Source organism: Mizuhopecten yessoensis, unplaced genomic scaffold, assembly GCF_002113885.1.
Source record: "Mizuhopecten yessoensis strain PY_sf001 unplaced genomic scaffold, ASM211388v2 scaffold8949, whole genome shotgun sequence".
Classification (NCBI taxonomy): domain Eukaryota; kingdom Metazoa; phylum Mollusca; class Bivalvia; order Pectinida; family Pectinidae; genus Mizuhopecten; species Mizuhopecten yessoensis.
The window spans coordinates 301,266-316,159 of NW_018407803.1; the positions used below are offsets into that span (position 1 = coordinate 301,266).

Below are 14,894 nucleotides of genomic sequence, written 5' to 3' on the forward strand. Positions count from 1 at the left end.
TTTCAGGATGAGTGTAGCTTTGTAAGCTTACGAGACGTGGAGAGGGTACTTGAAGTGATGAGCTGGTTTTACAACCAGAGTCAGGGAGACTCTGCCCTGTTTGACTTGTTAAATAAGAGCTCAGAAGAAAATTCAGATGAAGATGAGATGGAAGATGATGAACAAAACCAATCGCAGGTATGTTATAGAAATATATATTGTAGAAATAAGAACCTGCTTAGCTTGAAGTTAGAAGTAAGGGAAGTAATTTCATATAATTACATTTTGAATTTTGTAAAACAGAAAATAAAAAATGTACCAGAAATGTAATGTAATAAAATCGAAGCAGTTCCCGTGCTAGAGGTAGAAGAGAGTGTATTAGAGTTTGATGTCAAATGTCTTTGTAGGATATCAGTGACATAGCAAGGTCATTGCTGTTGGCTTTAGGAGTATGTTACCATGCCTGTCTGAAAAAAAGGGAGGAATACAGGAAGGCTGTGGCACCCCTCTTTACTCCTCCATGCCAAATACCAGGTGCCCACCCGGCTCAGCAAATGTTGGAAGAAATAGAAAGATGTCAAGATGCATTTTTAACAAATGTAGAGCTTGGAAAGAATATAGCACACAATCAAGCACTGAAGGAAAACGTGTTCATGATGGTGACTTGTATAGAACTGAGGATACCATTGTTCCTGGTCGGCAAACCGGGGAGTTCTAAATCACTGGCGAAAACTGTCGTGGGTAATGCCATGCAAGGACATGCAGCGCACACGGACCTCTTCCGTGGCTACAAGGAGGCAAGTTTTTTATTTTATTATTTCTCTTCTTCTTAATTTATAAAAATATTTAATTTGTACAAGAATTGTATTGATTGATACTATGGGGAAGTGTCAACATTTCAGTCGGTGACGGAAAAGTTTATTTTTAAAATATGACAATGATATGTGTCTTGCATAACACTTTCGTTAGACACAGTTTTGCCTTCAAACTTTAATTTCTGCTCCAGTGTAAGCGCAAGTGGTGGGTTTGGTTTTGTGAGCTCACTCACAGTTTCTCTACATGGATTCATCGTGCTATGCCTGGATTTTAACAAACCTGGCTTTATCAGTTCTATCAGTAATGATAGGGTTTCTTTACAAGATATTTGGTGTCGATGCAGGACATCCATAGAACAGTTGATAATATTTGTTTTGGGTATACGTGAAGGAAAACAAATTATATTTATCGATACTTTGCTACAAGGTCCAAATGATGTCATATCAGTGCAGTCCGCTGTCTACCCCCCAAGGTATTTCTGGAATGTTCCGACAGTGTGCCCAGTTCCAGAGAGATAAGGACCTGAGCAGGTTTGTGTCTGTTGTTGTCCTGGATGAGGTCGGCCTAGCAGAGGACTCGCCACGTATGCCCCTCAAGGTAACAAATCTATTTGTCAGAGAGAATGTATTTCTGCAAAATGTTATATAGTTAATCAATGATTCTTAGTTGAACAAAAGTTGAATATGAATTTGAATCAAAATTGGAATAAGTTTGGAATCCACATCTCTCACAGTTCTGAGTAACTTTGTTTTAATTTGGGTCAGTATAAAGACCAAATATTAAAATTCTGTTGATGAACATTACCAGCCATTGAGCCTGATCATGTAAGTGTTTATCCTGTAAATCAGTGTTTATAGAGTTGTTCTCTTGATCACTGCATAATTGTCATAATATTGCTTTCTTACTGCAGACGTTACATCCACTCCTGGAGGACGGCTGTGAAGGGGATGAGAAACCAGAGCCTTTTAAGAAGGTGGGTTGCTGTTCTAAATCCTCCTGTTTGTAGCTTTTAAAAAGACAAAAAATACAATGTTTAGTGTAATAGTAGTATAAACTGTGATAATAGATGATACTGATAAATACATGTATTGACTGAATTCCTTCTATCAATAGATAATATAAACAAATATTGATGGTATCTCCTTATACAGGTAGCATTCATTGGTATCTCCAACTCGGCTAAACAAATATTGATGGTATTTCCTTATACAGGTAGCATTCATTGGTATCTCCAACTCGGCTAAACAAATATTGATGGTATTTCCTTATACAGGTAGCATTCATTGGTATCTCCAACTCGGCTAAACAAATATTGATGGTATTTCCTTATACAGGTAGCATTCATTGGTATCTCCAACTCGGCTAAACAAATATTGATGGTATTTCCTTATACAGGTAGCATTCATTGGTATCTCCAACTCGGCTAAACAAATATTGATGGTATTTCCTTATACAGGTAGCATTCATTGGTATCTCCAACTCGGCTAAACAAATATTGATGGTATTTCCTTATACAGGTAGCATTCATTGGTATCTCCAACTCGGCTAAACAAATATTGATGGTATTTCCTTATACAGGTAGCATTCATTGGTATCTCCAACTCGGCTAAACAAATATTGATGGTATTTCCTTATACAGGTAGCATTCATTGGTATCTCCAACTCGGCTAAACAAATATTGATGGTATTTCCTTATACAGGTAGCATTCATTGGTATCTCCAACTCGGCTAAACAAATATTGATGGTATTTCCTTATACAGGTAGCATTCATTGGTATCTCCAACTCGGCTAAACAAATATTGATGGTATTTCCTTATACAGGTAGCATTCATTGGTATCTCCAACTCGGCTAAACAAATATTGATGGTATTTCCTTATACAGGTAGCATTCATTGGTATCTCCAACTCGGCTAAACAAATATTGATGGTATTTCCTTATACAGGTAGCATTCATTGGTATCTCCAACTCGGCTAAACAAATATTGATGGTATTTCCTTATACAGGTAGCATTCATTGGTATCTCCAACTGGGCCCTGGATCCAGCCAAGATGAACAGAGGAATTTTAGTTCAGAGGGAAGTTCCTGAACTGGAGGAGCTCACCCTCAGTGCGAAGTAAGAGTCAATATAATTTTGTTTTAGTTCTTTTTAGTTCCAGTGGATGATTATAATCTTAATGTATGTTACATTGTTATTTATAATCAAGAACTTTTACGTATGAATTGATATCAGGGATTTTCTGAAACAGGCTTCTGATTTTTTTTTTAATGTGACCTAAATAAAATCCTGTAACTTCTTCATTTATCATTATCACTTAATTGTTCCATTCACAGAGGTATTTGCCAAACCAACAGAGATGTTTACAAACTGATCGAGCCACTTATTCCTCAAATGGCCAAAGCCTATTTAGAGCTCTTCGAAAGTGCCTTGAAAATGAGGGAGTTTTTTGGACTGAGAGACTTTTACAGGTATGCATAATTACAGAAGATATCTCTACACAACGTTATTTACAATTGAATATTTCATACAAGATCTAGATCACTTTACATTTTCAGTATTATGCTGTATACAATAGATTTGAAGTGTGGCAGGTCCTTATGGCATAAAGAACAGCTTGTTATTCTGTTATTAAGATATTATGAATATTTAGTGGACATTTATGTCACAATTTTAGACCAGCAGTACTAGTTGTGGCAATGAAACTACATTTTATGCTATTGAATATCTGAAAGGTCTAGGATCATAGTTTTTAGCTCACCTGGTCCAAAGGACCATGGTGAGCTTATGCCATACCGCAGCGTCCATCGTCCGTCATCCGTCCGTCCGTCGTCTGTCCGTCAACTTTTCCTTTAAAACGCTACTAGTCCTGAACGGCCAAGTAGATTTTGACTAAATTTGGTCTGGAGCATCCTTAGGAAAAGGGGACTCAATTTTGTATAAATGGTGGGTGTGGTCCCCCTGGGGGCAGAGGGGCGGGGCCCTATAGGGGAAATAGAGGTAAAACCTTTAAATTCCTTCTTCTTCTGTAGGGATTAAGGGATTTTATCCTTATTTAGTTGGACCATCCTTGGGCCAATGGGACTTAATAATGTATAAAACGTGGGTCTGGCCCTCCAGGGGCCTGAGGGGTGGGGCCCAATAGGGGAAATATAGCAAATTCTTTAAAATCCTTCTTCTTCTGTAGGAATAAAGGATTTAGTCCATATTTTGTGTGGAGCATCCTTTGGTAAAGGGGAACCAATTTTGTATAAACAGTGGGTGTGACCCCCCTTGGACCTGAGGGATGGGGCAATAGAGGTAAAACCCTTTAAAATCCTTCTTCTACCATAAGGGATTTTATCCTAATTTAGTCTGGAGCATCCTTGGGCAAAAGGGACTCAATTTCGTATAAACAGCAGTGTGGCCCCTCTTGGGGCAGAAGGGAGGGGCCCAATAGGGGAAACATAGCAAATTCTTCAAAATCCTTCTTCTTCTTTAAGAATGACAGGATTTTGTCCAAATTTGGTAAGAAGCATCCTTTGGTGAAGGGGAACCAATTTTGTATAAACGGTGGGTATGACCCTTCTAGGGGCATAGGGGTGGGGCTCTCTTTGAAATTTGTTCTCGCTATATCTCAAGTACTGGATGGATCTTTCTGAACTTTCATATGTATCTTTACTTCATTCCAATTATTGTAAACATATTCTGGTGAGCCATACAGGCCCTCTGGGCCTCTTGTTGGTCAATAGCTTGCTGGCATGAAGAGCTACATAAAAATGAACAAAGTTTGTGAAATAATGACCATGACATATATTTAAGGTCATAGGGGTCAAATTTGTCACAACGCTCAAATGATTTCCAAGAGATGAAGAATAGTGACACTCAGTAACTAGCTAGCATGGAGTGGTATAAAGTTTGAAAAAACATATAAAACAGAAGAAGGTATTCAGGCCCCTTAGGCCCGTTGTTCTTCAACAACCTCTTCAAAAGAACCAAAAATAACCTGGGCTCATATATTTTTTTAATGAAGACCCTACATAGAAAGCAAATAACCTCGATCTCAATTATAGGTCTTCAAATCAATTAAAAAACAAAAATCAAAGAATTTCTTCTGAAATATCAAAAAGCTGATGAGAGTGATCAAATATTTGTTTTTATTTTTTAAGTTTGTTGAAAATGGTGTATGCCTTTGCTGACCAAAAGAAGGAAATACCAACATGGCACCAGATGCAGCATGCCATCATGCGTAACTTTGGAGGAATGGATGATATCGACCCTGTTAGTGTGTTTGAGCAGGTTCTAACTACAGTCGACATCACAAAAAAGGTTAGTAAATCATACAGTTGATATAAGATCAGTGTTTATTGGGGATTTTGTTGCACAAGTATACTGTTTAAACCTAAATTAAGAAAAGAAAAACGGGGGTGGGGGGGGGGACTATAATTTTGCATGTGTCCGTCTGCCCTTCCATCCATCCCTCCGTCCTTCCGCTATCGTGTCCGGGACCTATCTCCTAAACTACTTGTCATTGGAACTTCATACTTGGTGCATGGATTCACCTTGGTCAGTCGGTGTGTCATGTATCAAAAGTAGGTCACTCTGACCTACATTTTCACCTTTGACCTACATCAAAGAAAATTTTTGTCCGGGCTCTATCTCTTACACTAGTAGTCACTGGAACTTTATACTTGGAGTATGGGTTCATCTTGGTGAGGCGGTGTGTCGTATAGCAAAGTAGGTGACTCTGTTTGCCCTTTGACCTACATCAAGGAAAAGTTTGTCCGGGCTCTATCTCCTACACTACTTGTTACTGGACCTTCTATTTACATTTATACCACCAAATGCAATCAAATAATGAAATGCTGTAGAATACATGGTGTCACCAGATGCAATTTAATAGTAAAATGGTACCACTAACTGGTAAACATCCACCAGATTTATTTGCAATAGTAGCACTGACACCATTCCTTATTCAATACGTTGGGTCTGTCAAACATTCATATATAGAATTTGTCGTATAATATAACAATATTATTGCAAATTTGAATCCACAAAAATATCTTCTTTTAGTACATGTTCATCATATTTTATTGTGTTATACGCTGAATCTTATCTCAATGTATTTGTGTGGTTACAGAGAACTAATTCTGACCCTGACTGTTCACCAGCTGGTCTGATCCAGGCCTGTCTGACAGGTGTCACAATAGACAGGTAACTACAGTCCTAAGGCATGGTCTGATCCAGGCCTGTCTGACAGGTGACACAATAGACAGGTAAATACAGTCCTAAGGCATGGTCTGATCCAGGTCTGTCTGACAGGTGACACAATAGACAGGTAAATACAGTCCTAAGGCATGGTCTGATCCAGGCCTGTCTGACAGGTGACACAATAGACAGGTAAATACAATCCTAAGAAATGGTCTGATCCAGGCCTGTCTGACAGGTGTCACAATAGACAGGTAAAGACAGTCCTAAGGCGTGGTCTGATCCAGGCCTGTCTTACAGGTGACACACTAGACAGGTAAATACAATTCTAAGGCGTGGTCTGATCCAGGCCTGTCTTACAGGTGACACACTAGACAGGTAAATACAATTCTAAGGCGTGGTCTGATCCAGGCCTGTCTGACAGAGGTCACAATAGACAGGTAAATACAATTCTAAGGCGTGGTCTGATCCAGGCCTGTCTTACAGGTGACACAATAGACAGGTAAATACAATCCTAAGGCGTGGTCTGATCCAGGTCTGTCTGACAGGTGACACTATAGACAGGTAAATACAATCCTAAGGCGTGGTCTGATCCAGGTCTGTGTGACATATAAGGACAGGTAAATACCTTACACTTCAGGTGTGGTCTGATCCAGGTCTATCTGACATATAAGGACAGGTAAATATCTTACACTACAGGTGTGGTCTGATCCAGGTCTGTCTGACAGGTAAGGACAGGTAAATCCCCTACACTTCATATGTGGTCTTATCCAGGTCTGCCTGGCAGGTAAGGACAGGTAAATACCCTACATTTCAGGTGTGGTCTGATCCAGGTCTGCCTGACAGGTAAGGACAGGTTATAATCCCCTACACTTCAGGTGTGATCTGATCCAGGTCTGTCTGACAGGTAAGGACAGTTAAATATCTTAAACTTCAGGTGTGGTCTGATCCAGGTCTGTCTGACAGGTAAGGACAGTTAAATATCTTAAACTTCAGGTGTGGTCTGATCCAGGTCTGTCTGACAGGTAAGGACAGGTAAATACCCTACACTTCAGGTGTGGTCTGATCCAGGTCTGTATGACAGGTAAGGACAGGTAAATACCCTACACTTCATATGTGGTCTTATCCAGGTCTGCCTGACAGGTAAGGACAGGTAAATACCCTACATTTCAGATGTGGTCTGATCCAGGTCTGCCTGACAGGTAAGGACAGGTTATAATCCCCTACACTTCAGGTGTGATCTGATCCAGGTCTGTCTGACAAGTAAGGACAGGTAAATATCCTACACTTCAGGTGTGGGCTGATCCAGGTCTGTCTGACAGGTAAGAACAGATAAATACCTTAATGTCTGACAGGTGTCACAATAGACAGGTAAATACAATCCTAAGGCGTGGTCTGATCCAGGTCTGTCTGACAGGGAAGGACAGGTAAATATCTTCCACTTCAGGTGTGGTCTGATCCAGGTCTGTATGACAGGTAAGGGCAGGTAAATACCCTACACTTCATATGTGGTCTTATCCAGGTCTGCCTGGCAGGTAAGGACAGGTAAATACCCTACACTACAGGTGTGATCTGATCCAGGTCTGCCTGACAGGTAAGTACAGGTAAATACCTTACACTACAGGTGTGGTCTGATCCAGGTCTGCCTGACAGGTAAGAACAGATAAATGCCTTAAACTTCAGGTGTGGTCTGATCATGACAGGTTATAATACCCTACACTTCAGGTGTAGTCTGATCCAGGTCTGCCTGACAGGCAAGGACAGGTTATAATACCCTACACTTCAGGTGTGATCTGATCCAGGTCTGTCTGACAGGTAAGGACAACAATCCTAAGGCGTGGTCTGATCCAGGTCTGTCTGACAGGGAAGGACAGGTAAATATCTTCCACTTCAGGTGTGGTCTGATCCAGGTCTGTCCGACAGGTAAGGACAGGTTATAATACCCTACACTTCAGGTGTAGTCTGATCCAGGTCTGGCTGACAGGTAAGGACAGGTAAATCCCCTACATTGCAGATGTGGTCTGATCCAGGTCTGCCTTACAGGTAAGGACAGGTTATAATTCCCTACACTTCAGGTGTGATCTGATCCAGGTCTGTCTGACAGGTAAGAACAGATAAATACCTTGAACCTCAGGCGTGGTTTGATCATGGTCTGTGTGACTTGTAAGGACAGGTAAATACCTTACACTTCATGCGTTGTCTGATCCAGGTCTGCCTGACAGGTAAGAACAGATAAATGCCTTAAACTTCAGGTGTGGTCTGATCATGACAGGTTATAATACCCTACACTTCAGGTGTGGTCTGATCCAGGTATGTCTGACAGGTAAGGACAGGTTATAATACCCTACACTTCAGGTGTGGTCTGATCCAGGTCTGCCTGACAGGTAAGTACAGGTAAATACCTTACACTACAGGTGTGGTCTGATCCAGGTCTGCCTGACAGGTAAGTACAGGTAAATACCTTACACTACAGGTGTGGTCTGATCCAGGTCTGCCTGACAGGCAAGGACAGGTTATAATACCCTACACTTCAGGTGTAGTCTGATCCAGGTCTGGCTGACAGGTAAGGACAGGTAAATCCCCTACATTGCAGATGTGGTCTGATCCAGGTCTGCCTGACAGGCAAGGACAGGTTATAATACCCTACACTTCAGGTGTGATCTGATCCAGGTCTGTCTGACAAGTAAGGACAGGTAAATATCCTACACTTCAGGTGTGGTCTGATCCAGGCCTGTTTGACAGGTGACACAATAGACAGGTAAATACAATCTTAAGGCGTGGTCTGATCCAGGTCTGTCTGACAGGGAAGGACAGGTAAATATCTTCCACTTCAGGTGTGGTCTGATCCAGGTCTGCCTGACAGGCAAGGACAGGTTATAATACCCTACACTTCAGGTGTAGTCTGATCCAGGTCTGCCTGACAGGTAAGGACAGGTAAATACCTTACACTACAGGTGTGATCTGATCCAGGTCTGCCTGACAGGTAAGAACAGATAAATACCTTAAACCTCAGGTGTGGTTTGATCATGGTCTGTGTGACTTGTAAGGACAGGTAAATACCTTACACTTCAGGTGTGGTCTGATCCAGGTCTGCCTGACAGGTAAGTACAGGTTATAATACCCTACACTTCAGGTGTGATCTGATCCAGGTCTGTCTGACAGGTAAGGACAGGTAAATACTTTACACTTCAGGTTTGGTCTTATCCAGGTCTGTCTGACAGGTAAGGACAGGTAAATACCTTACACATCATGTGTTGTCTGATCCAGTTCTGCCTGACAGGTAAGGACAGGTAAATCTGACAGGTAAGGACAGGTAAATACTTTACCCTTCAGGTTTGGTCTTATCCAGGTCTGTTTGACAGGTAAGGACAGGTAAATACCTTACACATCATGTGTTGTCTGATCCAGTTCTGCCTGACAGGTAAGGACATGTAAATACCTCTACACTTCAGGTGTGGTCTGATCCAGGTCTGCCTGTCAGGTAAGAACAGATAAATACCTTAAACTTCAGGTGTAGTCTGATCATGGTCTGTGTGACTGGTAAGGACAGGTAAATGCCCTACACTTCAGGTGTGGTCTGATCCAGGTCTGTCTGATAGGTAAGGACAGGTAAATACCTTACACTTCATGTGTTGTTTGATCCAGGTCTGCCTGACAGGTAAGGTCAGGTTATAATACCCTACACTTCAGGTGTTATCTGATCCAGGTCTGTCTGACAGGTAAGGCCAGGTAAATACCTTACACTTCATGTGTTGTTTGATCCAGGTCTGCCTGACAGGTAAGGACAGGCTATAATACCCTACACTTCAGGTGTGGTCTGATTCAGGTCTGCCTGACAGGTAAGAACAGATAAATCCCTTAACCTTCAGGTGTAGTCTGATCATGGTCTGTGTGACTGGTAAGGACAGGTAAATACCCTACACTTCAGGTGTGGTCTGATTCAGGTCTGCCTGACAGGTAAGAACAGATAAATACCTTAAACTTCAGGTGTGGTCTGATCATGGTCTGTGTGACTAGTAAGGACAGATAAATACCCTACACTTCAGGTGTGGTCTGATCCGGGTCTGTCTGACAGGTAAGGACAGGTAAGTACCTTACACTTCAGGTGTTGTCTGATCCAGGTCTGTCTGACAAGTAAGGACAGTTAAATATCCTACACTTCAGGTGTGGTCTGATCCAGGTCTGTCTGATAGGTAAGGACAGGTAAATACCTTACACATCATGTGTTGTCTGATCCAGTTCTGCCTGACAGGTAAGGACAGGTAAATACCTTACACATCATGTGTTGTCTGATCCAGTTCTGCCTGACAGGTAAGGACAGGTAAATACCTTACACATCATGTGTTGTCTGATCCAGTTCTGCCTGACAGGTAAGGACAGGTAAATCCCTTACACTTCATGTGTTGTCTGATCCAGGTCTGCCTGACAGGTAAGGACAGGTAAATACCTTACACTTCATGTGTTGTCTGATCCAGTTCTGCCTGACAGGTAAGGACATGTAAATACCTTAGACTTCAGGTGTGGTTGATCCAGGTCTGCCTGACAGGTTAGAACAGATAAATACCTTAAACTTCAGGTGTGGTCTGATTATGGTCTGTCTGACAGGTAAGAACAGATAAATACCTTAAACTTCAGGTGTAGTCTGATCATGGTCTGTGTGACTGGTAAGGACAGGTAAGTACCCTACACTTCAGGTGTGGTCTGATCCAGGTCTGCCTGACAGGTAAGGACAGGTAAATACCTTACCCTTCAGGTGTGGTCTGATTCAGGTCTGCCTGACAGGTAAGAACAGATAAATACCTTAAACTTCAGGCGTGGTCTGATCATGGTCTGTGTGACTGGTAAGGACAGGTAAATACCCTACACTTCAGGTGTGGTCTGATCCAGGTCTGTCTGACAGGTAAGGACAGGTTATAATACCCTATACTTCAGGTGACTGGTCTGATCTAGGTCTGTCTGACAGGTAAGGACAGGTAAATACTTTACACTTCAGGTGTGGTCTGATCCAGGTCTGTCTGACAGGTAAGGACAGGTAAATACATTACACTTCATGTGTTGCCTGATCCAGGTCTGCCTGACAGGTAAGGACAGGTAAATACCTTAGACTTCAGGTGTGGTTGATCCAGGTCCGCCTGACAGGTAAGAACAGATAAATACCTTAAACTTCAGGTGTGGTCTGATCCAAGTCTGTCTGACAGGTAAGGACAGGTTATAATACCCTATGCTTCAGGTGTGGTCTGATCCAGGTCTGCCTGACAGGCAAGGACAGGTAAATACCTTACACTTCAGGTGTGGTCTGATTCAGGTCTACCTGACAGGTAAGGACAGGTTTATACCTTACATCAGGTGTGATCATCTGATCCAGGTCTTCCGGACAGGTGAGGACAGATTAATATCTTACACTTCTCTGGTTTTCTGCTGTAATTTCCTTTACCATTTGTTACACATATATACAATGTATGTAAATTTGAAAATTTCTTGTTTGACAATATCAACTTAAAACCTCTTAACTGATGTAAATTTTCTAATAATTTTGTCCGAGTCATTTACAGGTTAACTAATGTAAATGTGATTGATTGACAGTGACTTACTACCTATTAACTAATGTAAATGTGATTGATTGACAGTGACTTACTACCTATTAACTAATGTAAATGTGATTGATTGACAGTGACTTACTACCTATTAACTAATGTAAATGTGATTGATTGACAGTGACTTACTACCTATTAACTAATGTAAATGTGATTGATTGACAGTGACTTACTACCTATTAACTAATGTAAATGTGATTGATTGACAGTGACTTACTACCTATTAACTAATGTAAATGTGATTGATTGACAGTGACTTACTACCTATTAACTAATGTAAATGTGATTGATTGACAGTGACTTACTACCTATTAACTAATGTAAATGTGATTGATTGACAGTGACTTACTACCTATTAACTAATGTAAATGTGATTGATTGACAGCGAAAGTCGATACCTGCTGTTGTTGACTGAAAACTATGGAGCTCTGACAATTCTACAGCAGGAGATCTTAAAGAAACAGAAAGCCATTACCATATTTGGTAGCAGCTTCCCTAGTGACCAGGAATATACACAGGTAAGAATGTTTCTCTAGATTAAGTGACTTTATCATTTTAAACTATTTTACCAAAAAAATTAAAAAATCCTGAAAATTTAGTGTCATATTCTGAAAAAGTTGAAATCATAACGTTTTTAACATCATGCTATTTGTGTATTTCTAGGTGTGTAGGAACATCAATCGCATCAAGGTGTGTATGGAGACAGGCAACACGGTGGTCCTACTTAACCTGGAAAACCTTTACGAGAGTCTGTACGACGCTCTCAACCAGGTAGGTACCCCTCTTATATACCAAATACCTGGTGAACTTTACAGGATTCTTAACGACTCCCCAACTGTAGGTACACCTCGTATATATTAGGCCAAAAAAATTTGATTACTTGGTACTCAGGCCCGCGCGCGTTTCATTTTAGGGCACCGCATCGTGCAATCGTGAATGTGCCAGTCACTGTCTTTAAAAAAATTCTGAAAATTGGTCCGCATGTCGTTTTTACTCGTTAGTCACGAAAGTCCTGAAAACGTTTGAATAAAGATAAGGAAATTGATATACAGGCAAGCGTTAAAATGATTATGACTTATTAGTCTCGTTTACAAATGGCACTAATTTCGGTACAAATAAGGAATGGGGGGGGNGGGGGGGCGGTTCGTGATTCTCGTCTAGAACATCGTGGGGGGATTTTCGGAGGCTTGCTCTATGACGGTCTCTACACAACTATAAAAAGACAAGGTAATGCCCACAACAAAAGTTTTACAAAATACACAATAAAAAAAAAATTGCACTCGTCTCATTTTTGCCATGTCAAATGGAAAAAAATTACCTCCCTGCCGCATCTCTTTTGAAAAATATTGGCCTGAGAATCAAGTAATTAATTTTGTTTGGCCTTACATACCTGGTGTACCTTTATGAGAGTCTTAAGAACATTATGTTTCAGTGCTATTTTCATGTATAACAATCCACTAAACACTGTTGGGTTCTTTATGCCATTTATTCTGTATTTAAAAAAGAAAATGTGGGGGTTTACAGAAATTCCTGTGTCTAACAGGCGACGTATGACTGGCAGTTGTTACAAAGTGTTTAACATGTAATACCAAATTCTCCCAATATAAAAAGTAGTTCTTGATCGTTCAATACCTTGGTGCTGAGTCATATTAGTCAAGTTAAAAATCATGCAGTTGTTAGCTATGGCCAATAAAAATGTCTGCTGATGTCATGTGACTAAAAGTACTCACATTCCACACATTCTTACATACAGGTAACACACAAACATTAAGGGTCTTTCATCACACAACTATACTTCCAAATAACCATTTAAGGTTCCTTACACCAAGACCTTTCATAAATCCATTCAAAGTACATATCCCTGTTACATACTCCCCTCTCACAAAAGAAATGACCTCCGTGTCATTACAGTGAAAAAGTACAATGAACACATGTAAATAGTTATAAACAATAAACTAAAAGAAATCTACCACTATCGATGGACAGCAAAGAGTCTAAAACTCGCTCTGGCATGTTGTGCAATGTTCCTCGACTAGTTAAATCCTGTAAATAGGTAGCTCTTAACATCCACTCAGGTTGTGTCGTTGGAGTTTGGCTCATGATAAACTTCCCTGACTTTTACCACTTTTGTGGTTGACGTCTCCTATCAGATCTCCTAGGAACAGGTAAGGGTTTTCCAGGACTTTTCTGTTTGGCATTACTCGATGCCACCCCTCCCCACCCTGGGAGATAAAGTCCTCCTGAGGCTCAGACAGGTGGGTCTTTGCTATAGAGTTCTGATCATCATCAGCACTGTCCTCATCTCCAGCTTCATCAAGTACTGTTGCATCCCCAGTACTTGAGGAAACGTTTGGGTCCTGCTCATCCTCAGCATCATCTATAGAACTAGATGGGGTGCCTAATACTGTGGGTGTAGAACCATCTATGACTATCAAGTAATTATTTTACAAGAGTCTTTATAGTCCCTGGCTCATAACATAAAGGTTTGAGATTCCCACACCATAACTATGTATACCATTGCTGGGCATAAAGAGATGAAACCAATTATGACATTAGATTCAGCCTTGGGGTCTGGCCAAACCCTTAGGGATTTAGTTTCTGAGTCAAAACTTGGAATTAGTTAAGTTCTCCTCCCTATAACCATGAATGCAATTAAGAAATACAAAAAAGAAAAGAAATAGATATGCTTCTAAGATGGCTCAAGGGTCTGGCCTTACCCTTGAAAGCTCATATTAACAAATGCTGGTCTTCGAGAAACAAACACAATTATACTTCCTGAATATCATCCACCCTTAGAGACTTGATCCCTGGGTCATAAATTGGGACATTTGAGATTCCCCTCCCCCCNCACAATTGCTGAAACCTATGCTATAATGTTGCGCCTTTTTGCTCTTCATTTAAATTTGAACAAAATTCCTTGGCGTTAATTAAAGTGACCCTTTTGATATAACTTCTCATCCCAAATATTGTGTTAATCTTATAAAGCAAACTGAGCATAATGCTTTTCTATTATGGGATGTTGCACCCTTTTACATGTCATCAAATTTGGACAAAATTTCCTAAGAGTAATGCCCCTTTTCATATTATCTTTTTGCATTTTCGACTTCTTCTCAAGAACCACTGCATAGATTTTGACCAAATTTTGTCTGAAGTATCTTTGTAGAATGAGGGTTCAAGAATGTTCAAGAAAAGTTGCTGGATCCCTGGGGGCTGAGGGGTGGGGCCCAAAATGGGAAATTTGACTAAATCTATAAAAATCTTCTTCTTAAGACCGAGAATGGCTGCAGGATTTATATTTCACTTTTAAGCAAGCCCTAGGTG

At 40.7% G+C, this 14,894-nt stretch overlaps 1 protein-coding gene across 6 annotated transcripts in view; it reads left to right on the forward strand.

Annotated features, from left to right (window-relative positions):
* The window catches only part of LOC110456924 (E3 ubiquitin-protein ligase rnf213-alpha-like), a 298,096-nt gene that overhangs the window by 156,463 nt on the left and 126,739 nt on the right, over window positions 1-14,894 (forward strand). For all 6 annotated transcript variants that reach the window (XM_021507988.1, XM_021507990.1, XM_021507991.1 and 3 more), the window contains 9 exons: window positions 387-776; window positions 1,222-1,392; window positions 1,706-1,768; window positions 2,801-2,910; window positions 3,129-3,263; window positions 4,941-5,100; window positions 5,912-5,985; window positions 11,959-12,091; window positions 12,237-12,344. In XM_021507988.1, the coding sequence (XP_021363663.1) occupies window positions 387-776; window positions 1,222-1,392; window positions 1,706-1,768; window positions 2,801-2,910; window positions 3,129-3,263; window positions 4,941-5,100; window positions 5,912-5,985; window positions 11,959-12,091; window positions 12,237-12,344 (1,344 nt within the window). The remainder of the gene's footprint in view (window positions 1-386; window positions 777-1,221; window positions 1,393-1,705; window positions 1,769-2,800; window positions 2,911-3,128; window positions 3,264-4,940; window positions 5,101-5,911; window positions 5,986-11,958; window positions 12,092-12,236; window positions 12,345-14,894) is intronic.